The following is a 20,162-nucleotide window of genomic DNA, read 5'->3' on the forward strand; positions in this document are numbered from 1 at the left end:
TGCAGCAACTGGAAAGACCCCAAAAGTACCTCACCAAGGGGATCAAAGGGCTCAAACAGATGCCATATGCTGCCCGGTTAAAGAAACTCCAGCTCTACTCAGTGGAATACTGCCTGCTCAGAGGCATTCTGTGCCTGATGTATAAAGCCACGTCCAACCCGAAATTAATGGACATGCTGCACCTCAGAAAATCCAAATCCCATCAAGCTACGTGCTCGAGAGACTTGAACCTCAGCACTGAAATAAATAGGACATGCTGGAGGGACAGATTCATAACCCAGAGGCTCCCTTCACTATGGAATAAAATCCCAGTCCAGGGGAGGCAGAGTTCCTCATTGACTCTCTTCAAGAGGAATCTTGATGAGTGGATGGGAGATCGTAGGTTTACCCCAGGTATCACTTCTGTGTCACTATTAGATAGAGGCACAGTATACTAACCTCGAAAAAGGGCATAGCAAAATTAATTTAAAATGGGTGGCGAAAGCCAAACACACTCTGGCTAGGCTTATAAATGCCCTAGGGCAGATAGCCTAGTATGAACCTATGAACCTATTAATTTGAACAAAAGCACTTAACTATTTCAATCTTGGTATTTAATAAAATGCGTGGAAAATCTTAAGCATCTTGATCTGGTGCCATGTTTGTTCATCGTGATTTTAAGGCAGTGGTATTGTGGTTTGGTTCTTGTTTTTGAACTCTGCCTAAGCTGTTTTATTTTCCTTGTTGTTGTTTTACTGATAGCATAGTTTCCCAGGATGGCCAGCTTTCCAAAAGGTACTATAATGCATTTGTTAGCATTGAGTTTTAAGCTGTGGCTTTGGCACCAGTCATTTAGACCTTCCTGTAGGGTGTTAGTTGTCTTGGACGGATTCTATTACTGCTCCCACTTTGCAATCATCTGTGAACTTGGTCAGCCAGGAGCCTTTGACATTGGCTTTGACTTCTGAGAAGTAGATGCCAAGGAGGAGTGGGCCCAGCATGGAACCCTGAGGGACTGTACTGGTGACAGGCCTCTTTGAGGAGGCAATTTCACTTATCCTAACCTCCTGGGTCCTATCTGTGTGCCAGCTGGTTATCCAGCTCATTATAAAGGGGTTTATTCCTACTTCCATAAATTTGTTAACAATGCATGACTGGGGTATTCTGTCAAGTGCCTTAACTAGATCAAGGTAGACAGTATGCACCATAATCTGTGCCTTGGTGACCATTTCAAAGAAGTCCGCTATGTTCAGTAGACATGACCTTCCTTTAACAAAGCCAAACTAGGATGGATCCAGTGACTTGAGGTCTCCTATATCTTTGTTAATCATTTCCATAATAATTATTTCCATGGCTTTGCATATAAGACTAGTCAGATTAATGGGTCAGTAGTTTCTGGGATCTGTTGATATTCCACAGTTATGAAGAGAGATGACTGTTGCAGTCATCCATTCTCATGGCACAAAGCCTGTTTTGAGGCTTTAGTTGAAAACTGACTCAAGTGGTCCTGATAGGTTATGTTTCAAGCTATTTAGGAGGTATCCTGGGATATTATTAGGCACCACTGAAGCTTTATTCTTGGCCTTAGTGAGTGCAGCCAAAACATGCTCTCTATTTATAGTTAGAGAGATTATGTTTGAGGGTAATTGTTGGGAGGTGGCTAAGGGTGAATGAGGAGTAAAGCTGGAACTGAATTTGTCAGCCAACAGATTTTCTGTATTGCCTAGCTCAGTGAGTGTGGCATCATTAACCATGAGTTCAGTACATTGCTGTGCACTGGCTTTGAGGTTTCTCACATAGCTGAAGAAAGCCTTCTGGTAATATTTTCCTGGAAAGCTATCTTAACCTTAAACTTGGATTTATTGTAGCTAATTAGCCATCTTAGTTGCCTGTTTAGTTTGATGAGAGAGCTCTTACCTTTATGGAAGTTAACCTTCCAGATTTTAGCCATGATGTTTTTCCTTTTGTTATATATCCTGTTTAATTTAGGATGCCACTAGGGAGGTTTGTTTTTGGAGCCTTACTTCTGGTAGGTACAGCAGCCTCTGTGCAACCATTAATATGGTTGTAGAGAGTTTCTGTGAACAATTCTGAATAGGCTGTTGTATTCTCTGTGTTTGGAGGGGTATTGAATTTTGACAAACTACTGCTTAATAAAAGGTAGTTTGCCTTGGAATAGTTCCTAACTGTTACTGGGTTTACAGGGGTTACTGAGTTGATTTTGATTTTGAAGGAGACGGCTTTATGGTCAGACTTTATCAGGACAGACATGACATTGGGATGGGGGGGGGGGTGCAACATTCTCACATATTTGTGAGTACTAGGTCCAATATGTTGGAGCCTGTAGATGGCATATGCACTAACTGGTCAAGGGTGTTTGTATTTATGAAGTCTGGGAATCTCTGTGCAAATGGATTTCAGGCCATGTAGGATTTCCAGTCTATAGAGGGGTAATTAAAGCCCCCCCATGAGTAGGTTATTTGCTTGGATGGTAAATGTCTCCTGTAGGTTTAAGTTTGCTCTGTGAGTTTCTTGGGACATGGAGGGTGATTTATAGCTAACTAGAATATGGTAGGGGATGTTATCTATGGTCATATACATCTGGAGAAAACTCCAGTGCACCTGTGGTGTAATGAGGTATGCTTGTTATTGAAGTATATTGAGACATCTCTGCCGTTAGCCCCTGTCTGTGCAGTTACTGATCTAAAAGTGTGAAAGGCACTGAAACCTTTCTCTGCTGGGGTACTCTCTGCAGCTTTACACCATGTCTCAGTAACTACACAGATGTCTACATTCTCAAGTGTCAGGAGGGCTTGGAGAGAGTGTAGTTTTTTTTTAGGCTGCTGACATTGAGCAATAATACTTTGAGTTTCAGTTGAGTTGCTTTTGCTATGTTGGTAGGTTTGTCTATTTAGCATTGCCTAAAAAAGGCTTTTAGAGGTGAATAAAGTTTTAGCCAGTATTCAAAAGCCTAGAGGGGACAGGTGCAGAGCATCCCTGGCAAAGCAACATGATTTGCTTACCATGTCCTCCCAAGCTGATAAATATTGTATCCCCTTAGAATGACCACTGAAACAGCCAATTATCAAAATCAATCAAATTTTCTTCATATTGTGGCATCATCCTCATTGAGGGTAATATACTGCTCAGTGCTAGGCTCATACCAGCATGAGAGACATAATCCAAGAGCTTCATAAAGCCTCTCTTCATATAGTCCAGGGAAGTATGTCTCAGGTCATTTATACTTACATGGACTATGATGGCATCACACTGGTACCTGTGGTGTAATGATTTGAGTACATACATAATTTGGTGGATCCTGGGTCCAAATCAGCAAATAATCATTATTGTGTTTTTGTTTAGCCTGTTTGGAGGGGCATCAGTATCTTTTACAATGGAGTTCCTTATGACTAGAGTCCTGGGAAGTGTTTTGCTTGCCTTATGGGCTTTGCATTTGGGGCTCCACTGAGTTTGGCGGTATGTGTTGTATTAGGTGTCATTTTTGCTGAGTGCTTTTAGCTTTGTTGAGGATAAGCTCTGCCAATGGGTGGTCTAAGAAATTGTTGCTGTTGAGGAAGATTGAATTTAAGTGTGTGTGTTGTGTCCTGTGAAGAAAAGATTATTTTGAGGAACAATAATGCAAAGCCATCTACCAGATAGTTAGCTTGGATGGAACAACCTTTAGCGATCCATGGAATTTATTTATCTGCATGCCAATAGAAATAAGTGATTTGAAGAACTTTGATATCTTTGTTAATCTGATGATTACACATGTGATGATATGAGGTAGTGCCATCTGCACCAGAGAGAGTAGGGCAGTGCATGTGTAACATATGCCAGCATAGCTAGCTGGAGTTTTGTAAAGAATTTTATGTCATTTGGCTATCACACTGATTTGTGGAGATGCTTGTGTTAAAAATGGGTCCTGCTGGACAGAAAAGAGATATACATATATACATGTATGTCAGACAGTATTATTATAATGTATATGTTTTAACAGAGAATTCTGGAAGGGAAGAAGTTAATCTCAGTCCAGTGAATTTTGAAAAATAGGTTGAAAATTAAATGGGTTTAGGCCAGAAAGATTTTATCTTACAGATCTGATTGCAGCCACAGACAAAAATGCCTGTGGAAACCAGGACTAGAAATCTTACTGTATTGTCCTTAGGGGTGAACTAATTGGTACCATGGAAGTGTGAAAGTTTTTGAAATTGTTTTATATCTTTCAGATGCTGCAACAGAACTTTGCAAAGGTTTGGGTGTGTATTGTACAAGAGTAAGGGGACCAGATGTGATGTCTTTCTATAACCAGCACCAAAGTGATTCTTTAGATAATAGTGAGAGATATGATGGAACTTTCGCAGCAGCACTTTGTTTCTTGTAACCTGACAGGAAAGATCTTTCACAGATATCTCACACAACCTCACACCTCATCTTGCCTTGCTGTAGTAAGTAACTTAACTAGGGAATAGTAATTATTTAGTCAGTCAGGAAAATATAATGAGATTAGTTAAGTATTGTTTTTCTGCATCTCTGTGAATCTATCCAGCTGTGTTATTTTTTGTATCTCCTGTGATTGAAACTCTGGTGTTTATTGTAACTAGGTATTCAGTATTCTCATGTTTTCTATTTTATTATTTATTATTAAATATTTCTATATCTTTCATTATGGCTGGTCTTTTAGAGATAACTTTTAACATCTTAGAGTACTTATGCTTATTTTACTGACACTGTGGCAGCTCCTGAAAGCCTTGCTGCATTGGTCAAACTCTACCATTTGTATTAGTATTAATTTTACTCAGTGTAATTGGGTACCCTTGTAAGAGCCTTAGAGTAGCTGACTGATGACAGTGCAATTACCTTATAATCTGGACAGAGAGGGCATAGTTGAAAAATCTGTGCAACCCTTTCCCAGATCTGTGTGTGTGTGTGTGTGTGTGTGTGTGTGTGTGTGTGTGTGTGTGTGTGTGTGTGTGTGTGTGTGTGTGTGTGTGTGTGTGTGTGTGTGTGTGTGTCAGCTACTGGGAACAGGGACACAGTGCTCCAAAGTGGTCAGTGTGGAGTCTTGTTTGGGGCCTGGAGAGAGAGAGAGAGAGAGAGAGATAACCCAGACCCAGGTCTGGAGTGTGCTCTCTGTGTGCTCTTAAGGGAAATTGTGCTTGGTGCAAAGAGCTGCATCTGAAAATACTATGTGTAGCCACTTTTGCTCCTAGTGGCCATCCCTCACCAGTGTCAGTTGTGAGGACTTGAGGTTCCCTGATTACTGGCCCAGAGAAGGGACCATCACAACACATAGCTTCATTTATTTTAGAACTGCATTTGAGACAGTTTTCAGTTTTCTTAGCGTAATGTAATTTCTTTGCAAAATTATCCTTAAATTATATATTTTAATACAAACTGACAGTACCCAATACATAAATAAGAAACAGTGGTAACATGCCTGGAATTTCAAGTCAAGAAAGTGAATTTGCCAGGCATTGATACCACACTTGTAACATTGCCATGTTATGTTTTGAGAGAGACTCTGTAAACATTCAAAGTAAATGAATTACAGATTAGACATTAAGGATAGGGCTGTGATAATGGCACATATTTATGGTTTCCAGAGCTGTTGTCATGCATTATCTAACTTTCCTAAGTATCATGCAAAGAATAATGAAAGTTTAAAGGCTGTCAGTTTGCATGTAGTTCCACATGTTCTAGGTGAAACTGTCAAATACTGGTATAGCCCTCAATGCTAAAAGAAGGCTCATGGAAGAATATGCAAACAACATGAAAAGTTTAGGATTTTGGAGGGCTTAAAAAGACAGGTAGTCAAAGTAAGTGTAAAAAGCTCATGTTAGAAACACATTTCTTGAAGTAACCACATACTTAAATGAACAGTCATAATGATTATAAAATAGAAATATGTCAGTCAGTAAATCAAGCAGTACTAATGTTGTGTTTGCTTTTGTAGGTGTCAGGTTAACAAACTGTTTTTGCCAGTGGTAACCATCACCGAGAGGATGCCCAGCAAAGCTCAAGAGGTAAGGAATCACTCTGAAGGCAGAAGTTCACCTGTGTGCTGCCTAAACTAGTGATAACATACATTTTAAGAAATAAGTAACTTTACACTCTTGTACAGGTTATCACCACATCAGTACTTTCATTCCCAAAGAACTTCACTGTAAAACTGAACCTCATTCAGGCACAGATTGATATGATTTGGGACAGTAGCAGGCAGTCTTACCATGTAAAGAACCCAAGCCAATCAGCTATAAGAGATGAGGGATCTCCCAAGCATGTAAACAGCCACTGGCTAATGTTTGCCAGCTGTCACTAGCAGTTGCTATTTTCACCACCTTTCATCTAGACTGATTGGCAAACATAAATATTAGGAAATATGGAAGATATATGATTCCTGCATCTGTCTACCACCTGTTACCATAATTTCCAGGAGCAAGCTGAGTCTGTAGCATTTAAAGGGTTCCATCCATTAAGCCACAAATGACCTGGAATTTTGCTAACTAAAGTCCTTCTTCATCATTAACACAGTGTATATGGTTCTTGCAGGATGATAAGTTAACACAGTGCAACTGAAAGAAACCCTGCCATACCGCCATATACATGCAAATTACTGCTGGCAAAATAATGTAGATTGTCTATTTAGTCTGTCTACAGTTTTCACCTATAATTTTGCAATTGCCTCACTCTCATTTCTTTTTAATGGTCAACAAATGCTGTTAAATGTGTCTGTTCAACCTTTTTGCCATTTATGCTAGCAGTCTGTGCTATGCATTTATTACTTGTCACGTTCATGTTAAACATTATTTCTTCCTGTTAATGATTCCTCTACATTCTACACTCTCCTTCCTTCATATTTCTACCTCGTCCTGCTTCTGTATCTCTCCTTTTACCTGTAGCAGGGCATAGTTTCCTCCACTCATGACATGTATGCAATGGTCCGTTCACACAATGCTGATGTTAGAGCACACTATATTGAGAAAATCTGACTCCCAGCTCAGACCAGTGTATATGAACATCAGTGGTCAGCAGGCTACCAATATGGTTTGCCAAGAGAATCATTGGTGGCTGCCTATTTACAGTCAGAGATTTTCCATCCAGTATCCATGATTACTTTCAGACTTCTTTTTACAAGCACCCAATCACTAGCAGAAGTTTGTTCTTGCTGGCTTTGTCATGAGGGCTTCAAATGTTTGCTTCAACAGATCGTGGTTGTCCTTTGGCTTGCCCAGTAAATCTGTTTTTCCTTCTTCTTTTTTTTTTTTTTTTGCTTGTGAAGTTTCATTTTCACCATCTCAATGTCTTTTATGTGGCAGGTATTCTTAGACTCATTTTCATATTGCAAGCTCTCATACTTGGGGTGATCTCCAAAAAAAGTGTTATATAATATCTCGACTTTCACATTCTTCTCCTTCTGTAAGGTGGTTAAGACAGAAGAGTTAGTATCCTTTTCATCATCCATCAGCTTAATTGGTTTGCTTAGTGCCTGTGATTTGTTTTTCTAACCGAAAGAAGAGTATGAAGACGTCTGTTCATAGTTTTTAACTTTGGTTATCAACCCTTGATTCCTCTGTCATATCTTTTCAGTTGCAACTACATCTCTTTTAGTTGAAGGCACTTTATTGTTTATTCTTTAGTTCTCATGATTCTGCATGATTACCTCTAGTGAAGACATAAACTCCTGTACTGGCAGATTAAGGATACAATCTTTCTTTTGGCTACTGCCTTTGCTGTGGACTTCCACAAGCATGTATAAAATGAAAAATAATTCTTGTAGTGACATAGGTAGGGGAATATTAAATGGACTCTTCTGTGACATTAATTAATTTCAATTTGAAACTGGCCAGGGCAACAGTTTTTTTGAGTAGTCTAAAATGTCAGTTTTTATATTGGAAAAAGTATATCTTCATCCTTATTTATAAAGTTGCTCACCTAGACTTTAGCTTTACTAACTTCTTTGCCACATATTTGAGAAGCATAGAAACTTCTTGGCTGCATTATCTTGGATTTCAAGACATATTCATAACTATACTGAAATTAATTCAGGCTCCAAGATTCTGCCATCTGTCTGTCTGGCTCTCCTGTTCAGCTTAAAACTCAGCTTGGCATGTTCATTCGCCATTTCATACTTTGGTGTGTACTGTCATCACTGTAGCCTAAGACTGCTACATTTCAAGCTTTGCTATGCACTTCCTTACACAGAAATGCAGTCTATCATTTTGTATCACAAGCTGCATATTAGTCACTGGTTCACTTACTGAGTTTCCTTTTTCATTTTTTATTGCAAAAGGGCAAGTTTATTGTAATTCCTTTTTGTCTTTTCACCATTTTTAATGTTTATAGTTTGATATTTGTAGATATTACAAAGAACTTGCATCACACATAGGTAGTGAGACTTTTTGTTTAGACTCAATGGCAGCAAATGAGGTATTCTATATGTTGCCAGTTTTGTGTATGTTGGTTTCTATAGCTTTTATTTCTATAACCGCTCATTCTCCTTTCATAGCAGACTTACTAGTATGTTGTACTGTATTATTTTATGTATGTATTTATTTTATATTATTTCTAAGTTTGTTAACTGAGGTATAGCACCATTCAAAGTGGACCATTTTCAAGCTTGGCTCAGGGTTTACAACCAAATAAAAAAGTAACACAAGGTAATATAAGAAGTTGGCTACACATTAATTTACATTAAGAAAACAATATACAATCAAAAACACAAAAACAGTTATAGGATTAATCAGTGCAAAGTTAACAACTGGTTACTAAACTTCTTACAGTAAGAATACATAGATTTAGAAATGTATTTATACTGCGTAAGAGTTGTCCTACAGTATGAATTCTAGTAAAATAATCATATTTTACACTACATAATGAATGCTCTACAAAACTATGAAAACTAGTAAGGGTACACTAATTTACACTGAGCTATGTACATCAGGAAGAGGGGGCTAGCAGGGGAAGGATTTCAGTATGTAATAGGTGAGAACGGAAAATATAGATGTGGTGAAGTTGGGGGAAGGAGTTTATCTGTCTTTAGGTTATTCAGGCAAAATCTATCTTTGTTGTTTTCTCCAAGTCATTTTTTTCTGTTTGGAAAATTATTTTTCTTTTTCAAATCTGATACCCAGATGTAGCTACTGCTTTGTGCACCTTTCGAGGCTTGAATTCGCTCAGTTATTATCTTTATCTCTTTCTGCAGCAGACTAACAATGCTCTCATTCTTTTTGAATTCAGGGTGCATCTTCCCAGACTCAGGAGGGCAAAACATGTCAGACCAGGGATGAACATGCAGGTATCCACCAATCATTAAGGTTAGTCTTGAAGGAAGCAAGGGTGTTACTCTGCTTAATGTACAGGGACAATATGTTCCAGAAATGGGGTACCCATTGAGTAATGACCCTATTCTTCTAGCATATTTTATTTATATGTCGGTGGAGATTTAGGTCCTTGATTTGGGTGTTTGTACAGCCATTCTTCCAGTGAGGGTATAAGAGGTCCATCAGGTTGGGACCTTTGATGGCACAGAATGCCAGGCAGAGATATCATTGTAGGTGTCTATAGAAAATTATAGGGATAGACTTCTAGTCACAGTATTAAGCAAGAGTTTGTATACATTTCCTAACTTGATTCATCATTTCTTGGACTTGTGCCCTTTGTAACACACTTTCACTTTGCACATTTTGGGACTTTTCTTTTAGATCAAGCAAAGCATCATTAACAGTTTGCATCTCTTTGTAAACCTGTAAACACACAATGTCAAGTTGGGTCTGAAAAATCATTTTTTTTATCTTTTAAGTTCAAGCACAAGTTCAGTTTGCTCTTTTTCCTTTTTATGCACTGCCTTTTCCAGTCCCACTAAAACAAGGTCTCTCTGTTCATAGCTTGCTTTAGTTTAACTCTTCTGAGTCTGCTCAGACTGTTTCTGCATCTTGTTATCCTTTTCATTGTTTCCCTAATTGTCATCATTTTCTTTAGAAAATCTAAGTTGTAACACAACATGTTCAAATATACCTATTGCATCACTTTGCTTAGAATTCTCAAGTTTAGTGCTTTGTTTTACTGCTCCAGCTTGTATAGAAAGTTCATAGAGAACCTTTTTGGATTCATTTTATTGCCAGTTGGCCATTGAAAACGCCTCCATTATTTTTCAAAAACTCTTGCTTTTTAATAACACATTCTAATTTTAAAGACAACATTTGCTCTTCAGCACAATTTACCAGCTGATCAATTTGCTCTTGACTGTCAGTAATGCTTTAGTGCAAAGCATTCTCATTCTGCTGCATCACAGCACTGTTTGTAACCAGACTTACCTGGTTAACATGGCTGTGGTTTGGAAAACCATATTGCTATATCTCAGCAGAATCTAGCATCTTTCCACCTTACCTAATAGCAGCTTTATTTTAGTACAGTTATTGTATTGCTTATTACCTAATTTGCCTCTCATTTTAGTACAGGCATTTTGCAACTTTACTACAAATTTTACTAGGTTTGCATCCAATTGTATTTATTGCCAAATATAGCAGTTGACCATATTTTCATTGTCACAGGGTTCACCTTTTACAGGGAGCATCTTACTCAAATTTTGGTTTCATAAACTGTAGCCAGAGTTATAGCAAAACAGTTTTCCCACACATAACCTTTTACATTGCAACTCTAACAGAAAATGTTGTTTTCCAAAGCAAGTCTTTTAACTGCCATGGGAAGCCACTTTTTATTACTAGAGAAAATCCCTGTATGGGTACATAGTGATTATCTTTCTTTTTTAAGTGTAATAGTTTGTTGCTACTAATAGTTAATTATTCAGGATGAGTAGCTTTTTTGTTTATGTTTTCAATACATTTTACCACAGATTTATCACTGTTCATAACACTGAATAACTTTCATTGGTATTCAAGTTCCACCATTCTACACATTGCACATCAATCACTCTTTCTTGTGCTTTCACTTCTCAAAATACTTTACATTACATCTTCACTAGGAGCTCCTGGCTGAATTTACTTTCTACCAAGCAATGTATTTTACAAGCAGCACAATTTTCTTTGAGCTTCAGAAGTCCTTTACTATTTTTTCAGACAATAGTTTTTACTTGCTTTCAACATAGTACAATTAAAAAAGATACTTTGTGTAATCAATGTTGTGTTCAATATTGCTGCATGCCATACTCCTTCATATCAACACTTTACAAGCATTTACTTTATCATGCATTTCTCAACCTAATTTAATTGTTTATTTAATTCACTCGTACAGTCCAGCTTTTGTTTCTGACTGACTGTCTGCTTTGGATGTGGCAGGGAGAAAGTTCAAGTCTGTGTTCAGAAAAGTTAAACAATCAAACACACCTTGGAAAAGTATATACTTCTTTGGGGTTAGAGACTACAATTTAGGCAAAGTACATTGCAATATGCAGACACTGTTGCACCAATAAGGAAAATAAACTCAATGAGTACAGTTTCAAGTCACTTCAGTTAACAGAAGTTTGAGGAAAAATATTTTATGCTCCTGAAAAAAACACTGGATGTAACATTTTAATGGAGGAATTAACTCAGAAATACATTTTCACCATCAGCTAATTAGGTTTGCAACATAATGAAAAAGGTAAAGCTTTTCCGCATAGGCATGAGATATAACCCAATGGCTGTGACTGGCTAAAGGATTATGTATGCAAGCCCTTCTGTGCTACAAAGGCTTTCCATCTCCAGAACTGGAACTCACAAAAAGAGCCCACTAATACCAAGCCAAGTCATAAACATCAAGAGTATCTACAAGGGACTACCAGAGAAGAAGTTGTAAAAAATCAGTCTTGTTACTTCCCTTGGTATGATGATAATTGAAAGCTAATACAATGACCAAAAACTGGAAATATTTAAACATGTACCACTGAATGTCCCATTTAACAAACACCTAACAGATGCTCTTTGTAACATGTGCAGCAGTATAATATACCTGTTGCCTTTAATAATTATTCTCTAAACACATTTCCTTTTCTCAAAGTGTATTTTCTGCCTTACAAAATTATCCTTACATTGCCAGGGACAAAAAGCATGACTTAGCTTTTTGTGACATTCTTTTTTCACTTTCCTCATTGCACAACATGTTGGGTGTGACTGAAATCTCATAATATGTTCCTTAGGAATTTGTGACCCTAGCTCATATATAACATTGTACATAACATTGTACATAACTTTTATGGTGTTTGAGGCATTTCTAGTTCTCTATTCTTTCTGACGTTCTGGAAGTCAAACATATCTAGTCTGTTGGAATTCACAGCTGTTTCACTGTGTACTTTTACAACTGTTGTCTTTGCATCTCCTGGAATTATGAAGCTACTGAAGCTTTAGGAATTTCAGACTTTTTTTAACTTTGTAGTCGTAGAGTGAAGAAATCTAATAACAGTGATAGAAACAAACTGCTTAAAGCAACTAAGTGATTCCTATATTTAAAAAAATCTAATTTAAGCACTATCTGGAAGCAGCAGCAGAAGAAACTGTTAATTGAGTATGCTTAAAACAAGGCTAAAATTAATTAACTACCTAGCAGAATGAAACAGTACCACTGAAAGAAAAAAATCAGACACCCTGTCCAGAGATTCTCAAAGTTAGCCAAAATAGCAGTTACTAGAAAATGGAAATTAAAATCTAAACCAACTGTATTTGTAATGTTAGAGATTATAAAACAGATAGCAATATGCAAGAGGGATCTTTAGAAAAGGGGAGAAGCACATTGCATAGACATAAATGGAAGTTGTGGGAGCAATACGTAAGCAATAATACCCGACAGGGTGTGTGTTAATGTGTAATTAACACCTGCCCAGGGGTGTTATGAGGCCCGGTGCATTAACTCACACAAGATCGCTCTTTCTCTCTCGATCTCTCACACACACAGTCTCCTCTGCTTTCATAAACACATTCAGTCACACAAGATCGCTTTCACTTTCTCTTGATTCTCTGCTTTCATACATGCATTCACTCACACAAGATGGCTCTTACTCTCTCTCTCTCTCTCTCAATCTCTCAAACACACAGTCTCTTCTGCTTTCATACACACATTCACTCACACAAGATCGCTCTCACTCTCGATCTCTCACACACAGTCTCTTCTGCTTTCATGCATGCATTCACACACACGCAGACAGAAATATAAACACCCTCATATGCATACATACACACACATACACGTTTTTCTATTTTATTTATTTTTTTACATACGCTAAACAGCAAAAGCGCTGCTTAGTGACTGTAATATAATGGTGAACATTAGTCCACAGCAGCTTGATATGTTGCTGTGAAGCAGTGGGCTCATTTTTCAGTGGGCATTACTTGTACATTAATACCCTGCCGGAGAACGATCGTTCTCCATGTCAGGGTTACTGATGTATAGTCTGCCCATTCTATAAATGTAGAATAATGTTCAGGAGGAAGAGAGATGTTTAAGGAAGGCATGAACTGAGAAAGTTATGTAATGTTGAACCAAAAGAAAGTTGTTATAAAGAAAGAAAACATATGTAATATATAATGTGTACAACCAAAACTTCATCAGTTGTACCCAACCATTCCAAACCTCATTTATTTATACACAACTTAATTAAAAACCACCAATGAGAATGTTTAACAAATCATTCAATAAAAATTCAAATAAAACAATCCTACTCCTGAATACTTGTAAAGTATTAAAACCACTGTTCTGATATATATATATATATATATATATATATATATATATATATATATATATATATATACTTGTTTATTAAAATAATCAATAAATTACTAAACACTAATAAATTTAAATAAGTCTAAAAATATGTAAATGAATCTAAGAAATGTATATAAAAAATATATTTTACTTTGAAATTCCCACTGCCTTGTGTACTTGGTTACCTTATCCTAGACCTCCATCTAGTGGCCATATGTTGTAATGGCCAAAGTCTAGTAGCACTTAGCTTCAAAATAGGAGCTATGAGAACAAAGAAGTTAAGCCAGGATAGCTAGGTGTCACCTCTGAGGATCTAATCTAGTTTGATAGCCATGATATTTATTAACTTAGCTGACACAAATAGTATAAGGAAATGTCAGGAACATGTAGGGACCACAGTGTGCCACACTGATTACATCTGTTCTATAAGTATCTGAATGTTAATGCAAGTCTAATTTAAAAGACGTTCATTTTAATGTACAAAAGAAGAAGATTCATCATGCAATGTCTTTTTCTTTCAGTTACTTAACTTCCAGTGACACATTTTGATCTGTGCAAAGGTAAAAAAACACACAAGTGATCCAGTCTTGACTTACTTTACCACTTGACCAGATAGATTTCAAAGTTTACAAAGGGCATGAATTATATGATAATTTTCTGTACCCAATGGGTGGTCCAAAAGAATTCCTGTAATTATAGTACAACCAAGACTCCGGCCTATAGAGATAGTTTGCTCAGATTCTGTCCTCAAAGTTTTACATGTTCATAAGTACTGTATATACTAGCCTAATGGCCACCAGGTCATTTATAAGCCTAGCTGTGCAACCCATCTCAGCTGTGTCCCTATATATCATTGACTCTTATTTGGAAAGTGTATGTTAGGAATGTCTTATTTATGTTGTAAGCAACATTTAAATCCTTGGATCTAGTGGTTCTAATGCAGTTCATTTTGCAGATGTGCAAGAGGTCCATCAAATCCATCAAAGTTGGATCTGAGGATGCCTTTTATGCCAGGCATAGATCACCTCTTAGTAACCTTTAGGAGACCGAGTATAGAGATAGGGCTTTAAGTTGATCTGTATATGACAGTGTGTTTATAGCCTGGGTTTTCCTGGTAAGGAACCTCTGTGGCTGTTCCAACTACTCCAAATGTCTACCCAGGTACACTCAATGATGGGTCTGTTAAGGGCTGAAAAAAGTGGCACTATGGGTTCCTTAGACTTGAATGCCACACCCTTACTTATAAGTTGGACAACATAGAATGATTTTCTTACTACCTTGGCCACATGTTGGTCAAAGGGCAGATTACTGTCTAGATATGTTCCCAGATCCATGACTAACTGGTCAGCTCTTTGGGGTGTCTTATTGATGGAGTAAGTATACTGGATGCCCATTTTCCCAAAAGGTACTATAATGCATTTCTCAGCATTGAGTTTTAATCTGTGACTTTGACACCAGTCATTTGTCTGTGTTAGATCCTCTTATAAGAGATTTATCATAAGGGAATCTATGATAGCCTCCAATCTGCAGTCATCAGTGAACTTTGTCAGCCAAAGGCCTTTAACATTAACCTTTATCTCTGAGAATTAGATGCCAAAGAGGACCAGTCCCAGCATGGAGCCTTGTGGTACCCTGCTGATGACCTGTTTCTCAGTGGAGGTGGTCTCACCAATCCTGACTTTCTGGGTCTTGTTTGTGAGCCAGCTGGCAATCCAGTGAATCATGTTTGGGTCTATGCCCAGTTCAGTGAGTTTGTCAACTATACATGAGTGGGAAATTGTATCGAATGCCTTAGCCAGGTCCAGGTAGGTGGTATGCGTTATTTCCCCTATCCATTGCCTTGGTGACCTTCTCAAAGAAGTCCATCAGGTTTGATAGGCATGACCTTCCCTTGACAATGCCAAATTGAGTTGGGTGCAGTGTTTGAAGTTTGCCTATACCTTTGTTGCTCATTTCCATGATAATGTGTTCCATAGCTTTGCATATTAGAAAAGTCAGACTAATGGATCTGTAGTTTCTGGGGTCAGTTGATGGTTCAATCTCGTGAAGTTGGATAACCATTGCAGTCCTCCATTTTCATGGTACAAAGCTTCTAAGAGCCATCCTGGAATATTGGCTGAGGCCAGTGAGGCTGTGGTTTGGGCTTTAGCCTCACTGGGCTCCTATAGTTGAGGAGGTTATTCTAGTACTTATTTCATGGGAGAGGTGGGAGGATTTGGAGGTAAAGTTTCAGCTGAATTTGTCAGCCAGCATATTTGATATGTCACCCTGCTCAGTGAAGGTGTCATTATTGGCCACTAGTTTGGCACACTGCTGTGAGCTTTGTGCTGTCTATGAGGCTACATAGATAGTTGTAGAAGGCCTTCTGGTTGTCTTTAGCCTATGAGGTTATCTTGACCTTGTAATAGACTTTGTTTGATTTAATTAGACCTCCTAGTTTCCTGTTTAGTAGAGGACTTTTATCATTATGGGAATTGTTCTTCCTAATTTCAGTCATAACATTTTTCCTGTAGTAATATACTCTGTTAAGGTTAGGATTCCACTGGTGTGGTTTGCTGTTTTGCACTCGCTTTTCGTAAGTACAGCAGCCTCTATACAGGCATTTATATGGCTATACAATGCTGCATAAGTTACTGTGAACTCGGAATTAGGAGGAACATCGAATTTCATCAATATATCACTTAATAGGATGTAGTTTGCTTTGAAATAGTTCCTAACTGTTACAGGGTTTGCTGGGATCACAGAGTTTATTTTTATTTTGAAGGAGACAGCTTTCTGGTCTGACCTGACCAGTGAGGACATGACATAGTAGTGGTCATGGGGGGCAGAACTCTCCCATACTGGTGATTACCAGGTCAGTATGTTTGAACATCTAGTGAGTGTGCTGACTATCTGGTCAAGGCTTTTTGTGTTAATAAGGTCCAGGAATCATTGTGTCTGTGAGTTTGAGGTAGTGTATATATCATAGTCTATATCTGGGTAGTTAAAGTCTCCCATGAAAAAGGTATTTGGGTTAATGCTAAGTGTCTTCAGTAGGTCTAGGTACAAGCTGTGTGATTCCTGTGGCATAGAGGGCAACCTGTAGCTTGCTAGGATATGGTATGTGGCTTTGTCTATGGTGATTTGCACATAGATAAACACCAAGGCATTGTCCTGTTTAATCAACCTAGACTTATGTTTATTACTAATGTAGGGTGAGACCCTCTCACCTTTTGTCCCTCTCTGTAAAGCTGATGGTCTAAATGGGAAGCAATCACTGAAGCCTTGCACTGCTGGAATAATTTCTGCAGATTTAAACCATGTCTCAATAATGGCACAGATGTCTATATTTTCCAGTGTGAGGAGAGCTTGAGTTTCTTGTTTAGGCTCCTAGCATTGAGCAGTACCAACTTTAGGTTTCTTTGAGTTTTATTTGCTATGTCATTAGGTTTGTCAAATTGGCATTGACTAAAAACGGCTTAAAGGGTGTGGATAAAGTTTTAGTCAATATTCAGAATCCTAGGGGAGATAGGTGAAGACCATCCTTTACAAAGCAACGTGGTTTGTTAACCATGACCTCTTATACTGACAAATATTGAATCCCTCTGGAAAGGCAACAGAAACTAAGCCAATTATTAAGGTCAGTCATCTTTTGTCCATACTGTGGTATCATCCTTGGTGAAAGTAGAATGCTTCTTAATGCAAGGCACATACCTACCACAAATACATATTCAGAGAGATTAATAATGTCTCTTTTCAAAAAGTCCAGAGAGGTATGTTTCAGTCATTAATGCCCACATAGACTATGGTAGAATAATAGTAGTGCCTGTGGTGTAATTACTTGAGTCGCATAACTTGGTGGATCCTGACTCTAGATAAGCAACTAACCATTTTTTTTCCCTTGTTCAGTCTGATGAGTGGGGCATCTGTGTGTCATACAATGGAGTCCACTATGGCAAGAGTTCTAGGTAATGTGTTTGTTTGCTTTATGGGCTTTGGTCTTGGGGCTCTACTGGGTGTAGGCATATGTGTGATGTTTGGTATTGATGTCGGTGAGTGCTTTAGAGATTGCGGATGATAACTGTTGCCATTTATAGGATTAGGAGGTCTTTGACATTTGGGAAGATGGCTTTTTAGTGCCTCAACATAAGTTGGTGTGTGTGGTGGACACTATATGTAATGGATGTAGTATGTGTTCTTCATGATTTACTATTATATTGTTGAGGCTTGGAAGCTTGACCACTGGAAACACTGAAACTCCCTGCCAAAACACAGAATACCAACTATATACCATGTCGACCTCATCCTCAAATCCTGAAAACACCCTACTACTATAGACCCAGGAACAAGTGCTAACATGGGTCCAAAAGGGGGCAAAGTTGAGCTTCAATATTGCTGGTATTCATTATTCCAACCTTCAGTGTCTACACTTCTGACATTTTCAGACTGAGCTTCCAAGCCTCAGCCACATAATTGTAAACCATTCTTGACAACCTTGTCTTTATAACAGATTTTTGCTTCCAAAGAAATTACATATTTGCATCTCTGGCATACTGTGTTTGTTTCTTTAAGGATTAACTGGTTATCTGTTTACATTAAATAATTGCTACATTGTTTCAGGATGCCCATATTTACCAAGCTGGTTACAGAGACATTTGGAAATTGCATATACATGATGTCTGGATCTGTATTGGGGTGGGCAACTGTAGGTTGTGAACTGGGTTATAAAGAGGTCTCCTTGGACAATCTCTGGGGTTTGGCACTAGACTAGGTTAGAATGTGCTAAGATTTGCTAGTAGTGCTGTTTAATGTGCAAACTAGCTCTAAGCTTGTCTCTGTGCAATGGCTTTGTTTTAGTCACACTGAGTTACATGTTTCAGTTGTAAAGGACCGTTTATAGATAAGGGTAGTTTTATATATAACATTTATAATATATGCATTGGCATTGTATGGTTACTGCTAATCTCTTGATGGAAAAACACAAAAAAGATTGCTTGAGATTGCAATGCTACAACAAAACAAAACTTAAACAGACTACTTGGACAAGGTAATTTCAAGTATTAGGGAGCTTTAAAATTATTTAAAGTCAAAAATAACAAATAAAGCAAGAATAGAGCAGTAGCACTCTAAAACCATTAACTTAAGAGCAAAACAATAAAATAAAGTTCTTATCTGCCAAGGATAGAGCAGGATTAACGACATCTTCAGAATGTGTCAAGGGTGTCAAGCAGATGGGAGCTGTGGAAAAATGAGCAGGAGACACACTGTAGTAATGGAGGTTTACTCAAGAGCAATACTGGTTTGCTGGGTGGGCACTTAGTATTATGGATGTATTATGGATATGTGGAAAACAATAGGTGGGAAAAGTACTTAAATAGGGGGGACTTTGGAAGTCAGATTACTATAAAGGGCAGAAGCCAGAGACATAGCTTTCCTACAAAGTGATTCAATATTGGAGCTCTAGTCCTTCGGTTGGTATTTCAGAAACTTTAATTTAATGTCTCGGGGCTGAGGCAGACACAAAGAGCAGGGGGGGGAGTAGCAAAGTAAACAGAAAGGCACTGAAATGCAACTTTAAGCAAGTAAATGATAAACAGAAGACTCTAGCAGCAAAACTGGAATATAAGTACTGAAGCACAAATCCTGAAGTGAAATTCACAATACTGCCACTAGTGCAATCCCACCACAGCTTTAAGACAACAGACTATGCAGAAATGTACCCATAACAAACACTGTTTTTGGAAAAATGTTGTAATAAATGACAAAATGAGGCTCAAATCTGGCAGTAGCCCAGTTTTCCCCCAATTATTTTTTTTTTATAAACAAGAAACATCTTCATTAAATTATCACATATAACATAGGCAATCTTACATTTGTATAAATGAAAACAAACCATATTGACATAATTTTAGTTGCAAACATCATACACCACTTATAATCAACCCAGTCATTGTCAGTCAAACATTACATAGCTTATTTAAATCCTGCCTTCTTTTAAACCTTATTCTTCCTCTGCATGTATTGTTTCCATAATTACTATTTTTTCTATGTAATTTGCTCCTTTCTTTTTCTGAAGATCCCAATTCCAGTTGTTTTATCTCTGTTACTATATTTGCTACTTTTAGTACAGTTGGTTTAGACTATGATTTCCATTTTCTACTAATTTCCTTTTATGCAGCCACCATAATTAGACTCAGCAAGGCCATACTATAGCTATAGCATTTCCGATTCTGTATCATAGCTCAAAAAAAAAAAAATTCCTTAGTTACACCAGTTTGCTCACCCAGTATCTCTGACAGTAGTCTGTAGGGAATCTTTAAAGTCTGCCAACTCATTATGCTCCCAGAAATTATGTGCCCGATTACCTCTTTCTTCCCCATCACACCTTGAACATTTACCTGTGGAGTCTACTTGGGGTATAAAAATACTGATATAAACACTTCCAAGCAAAGAATCTAAACCTTCTCAACTTTCTTGCATATCTGAGCAACATACATATAGCCCTC

At 37.8% G+C, this 20,162-nt stretch overlaps 1 protein-coding gene across 1 annotated transcript in view; it reads left to right on the plus strand.

Moving 5' to 3' along the window:
- The first annotated feature begins 5,940 nt into the window (after positions 1-5,940).
- Positions 5,941-20,162, plus strand: part of LOC122801954 (THO complex subunit 1-like) — a 137,978-nt gene continuing 123,756 nt past the window's right edge. Inside the window, exon 1 of the mRNA XM_044071694.1 lies at positions 5,941-6,005. Within this exon, the coding sequence (XP_043927629.1) occupies positions 5,985-6,005 (21 nt within the window). The 5' untranslated portion in view covers positions 5,941-5,984. The remainder of the gene's footprint in view (positions 6,006-20,162) is intronic.

The sequence above is a fragment of the Protopterus annectens genome, chromosome 5.part0 (genome assembly GCF_019279795.1).
Source record: "Protopterus annectens isolate FY-2018-M chromosome 5.part0, PAN1.0, whole genome shotgun sequence".
In the NCBI taxonomy this organism is placed as follows: Eukaryota; Metazoa; Chordata; order Ceratodontiformes; family Protopteridae; genus Protopterus; species Protopterus annectens.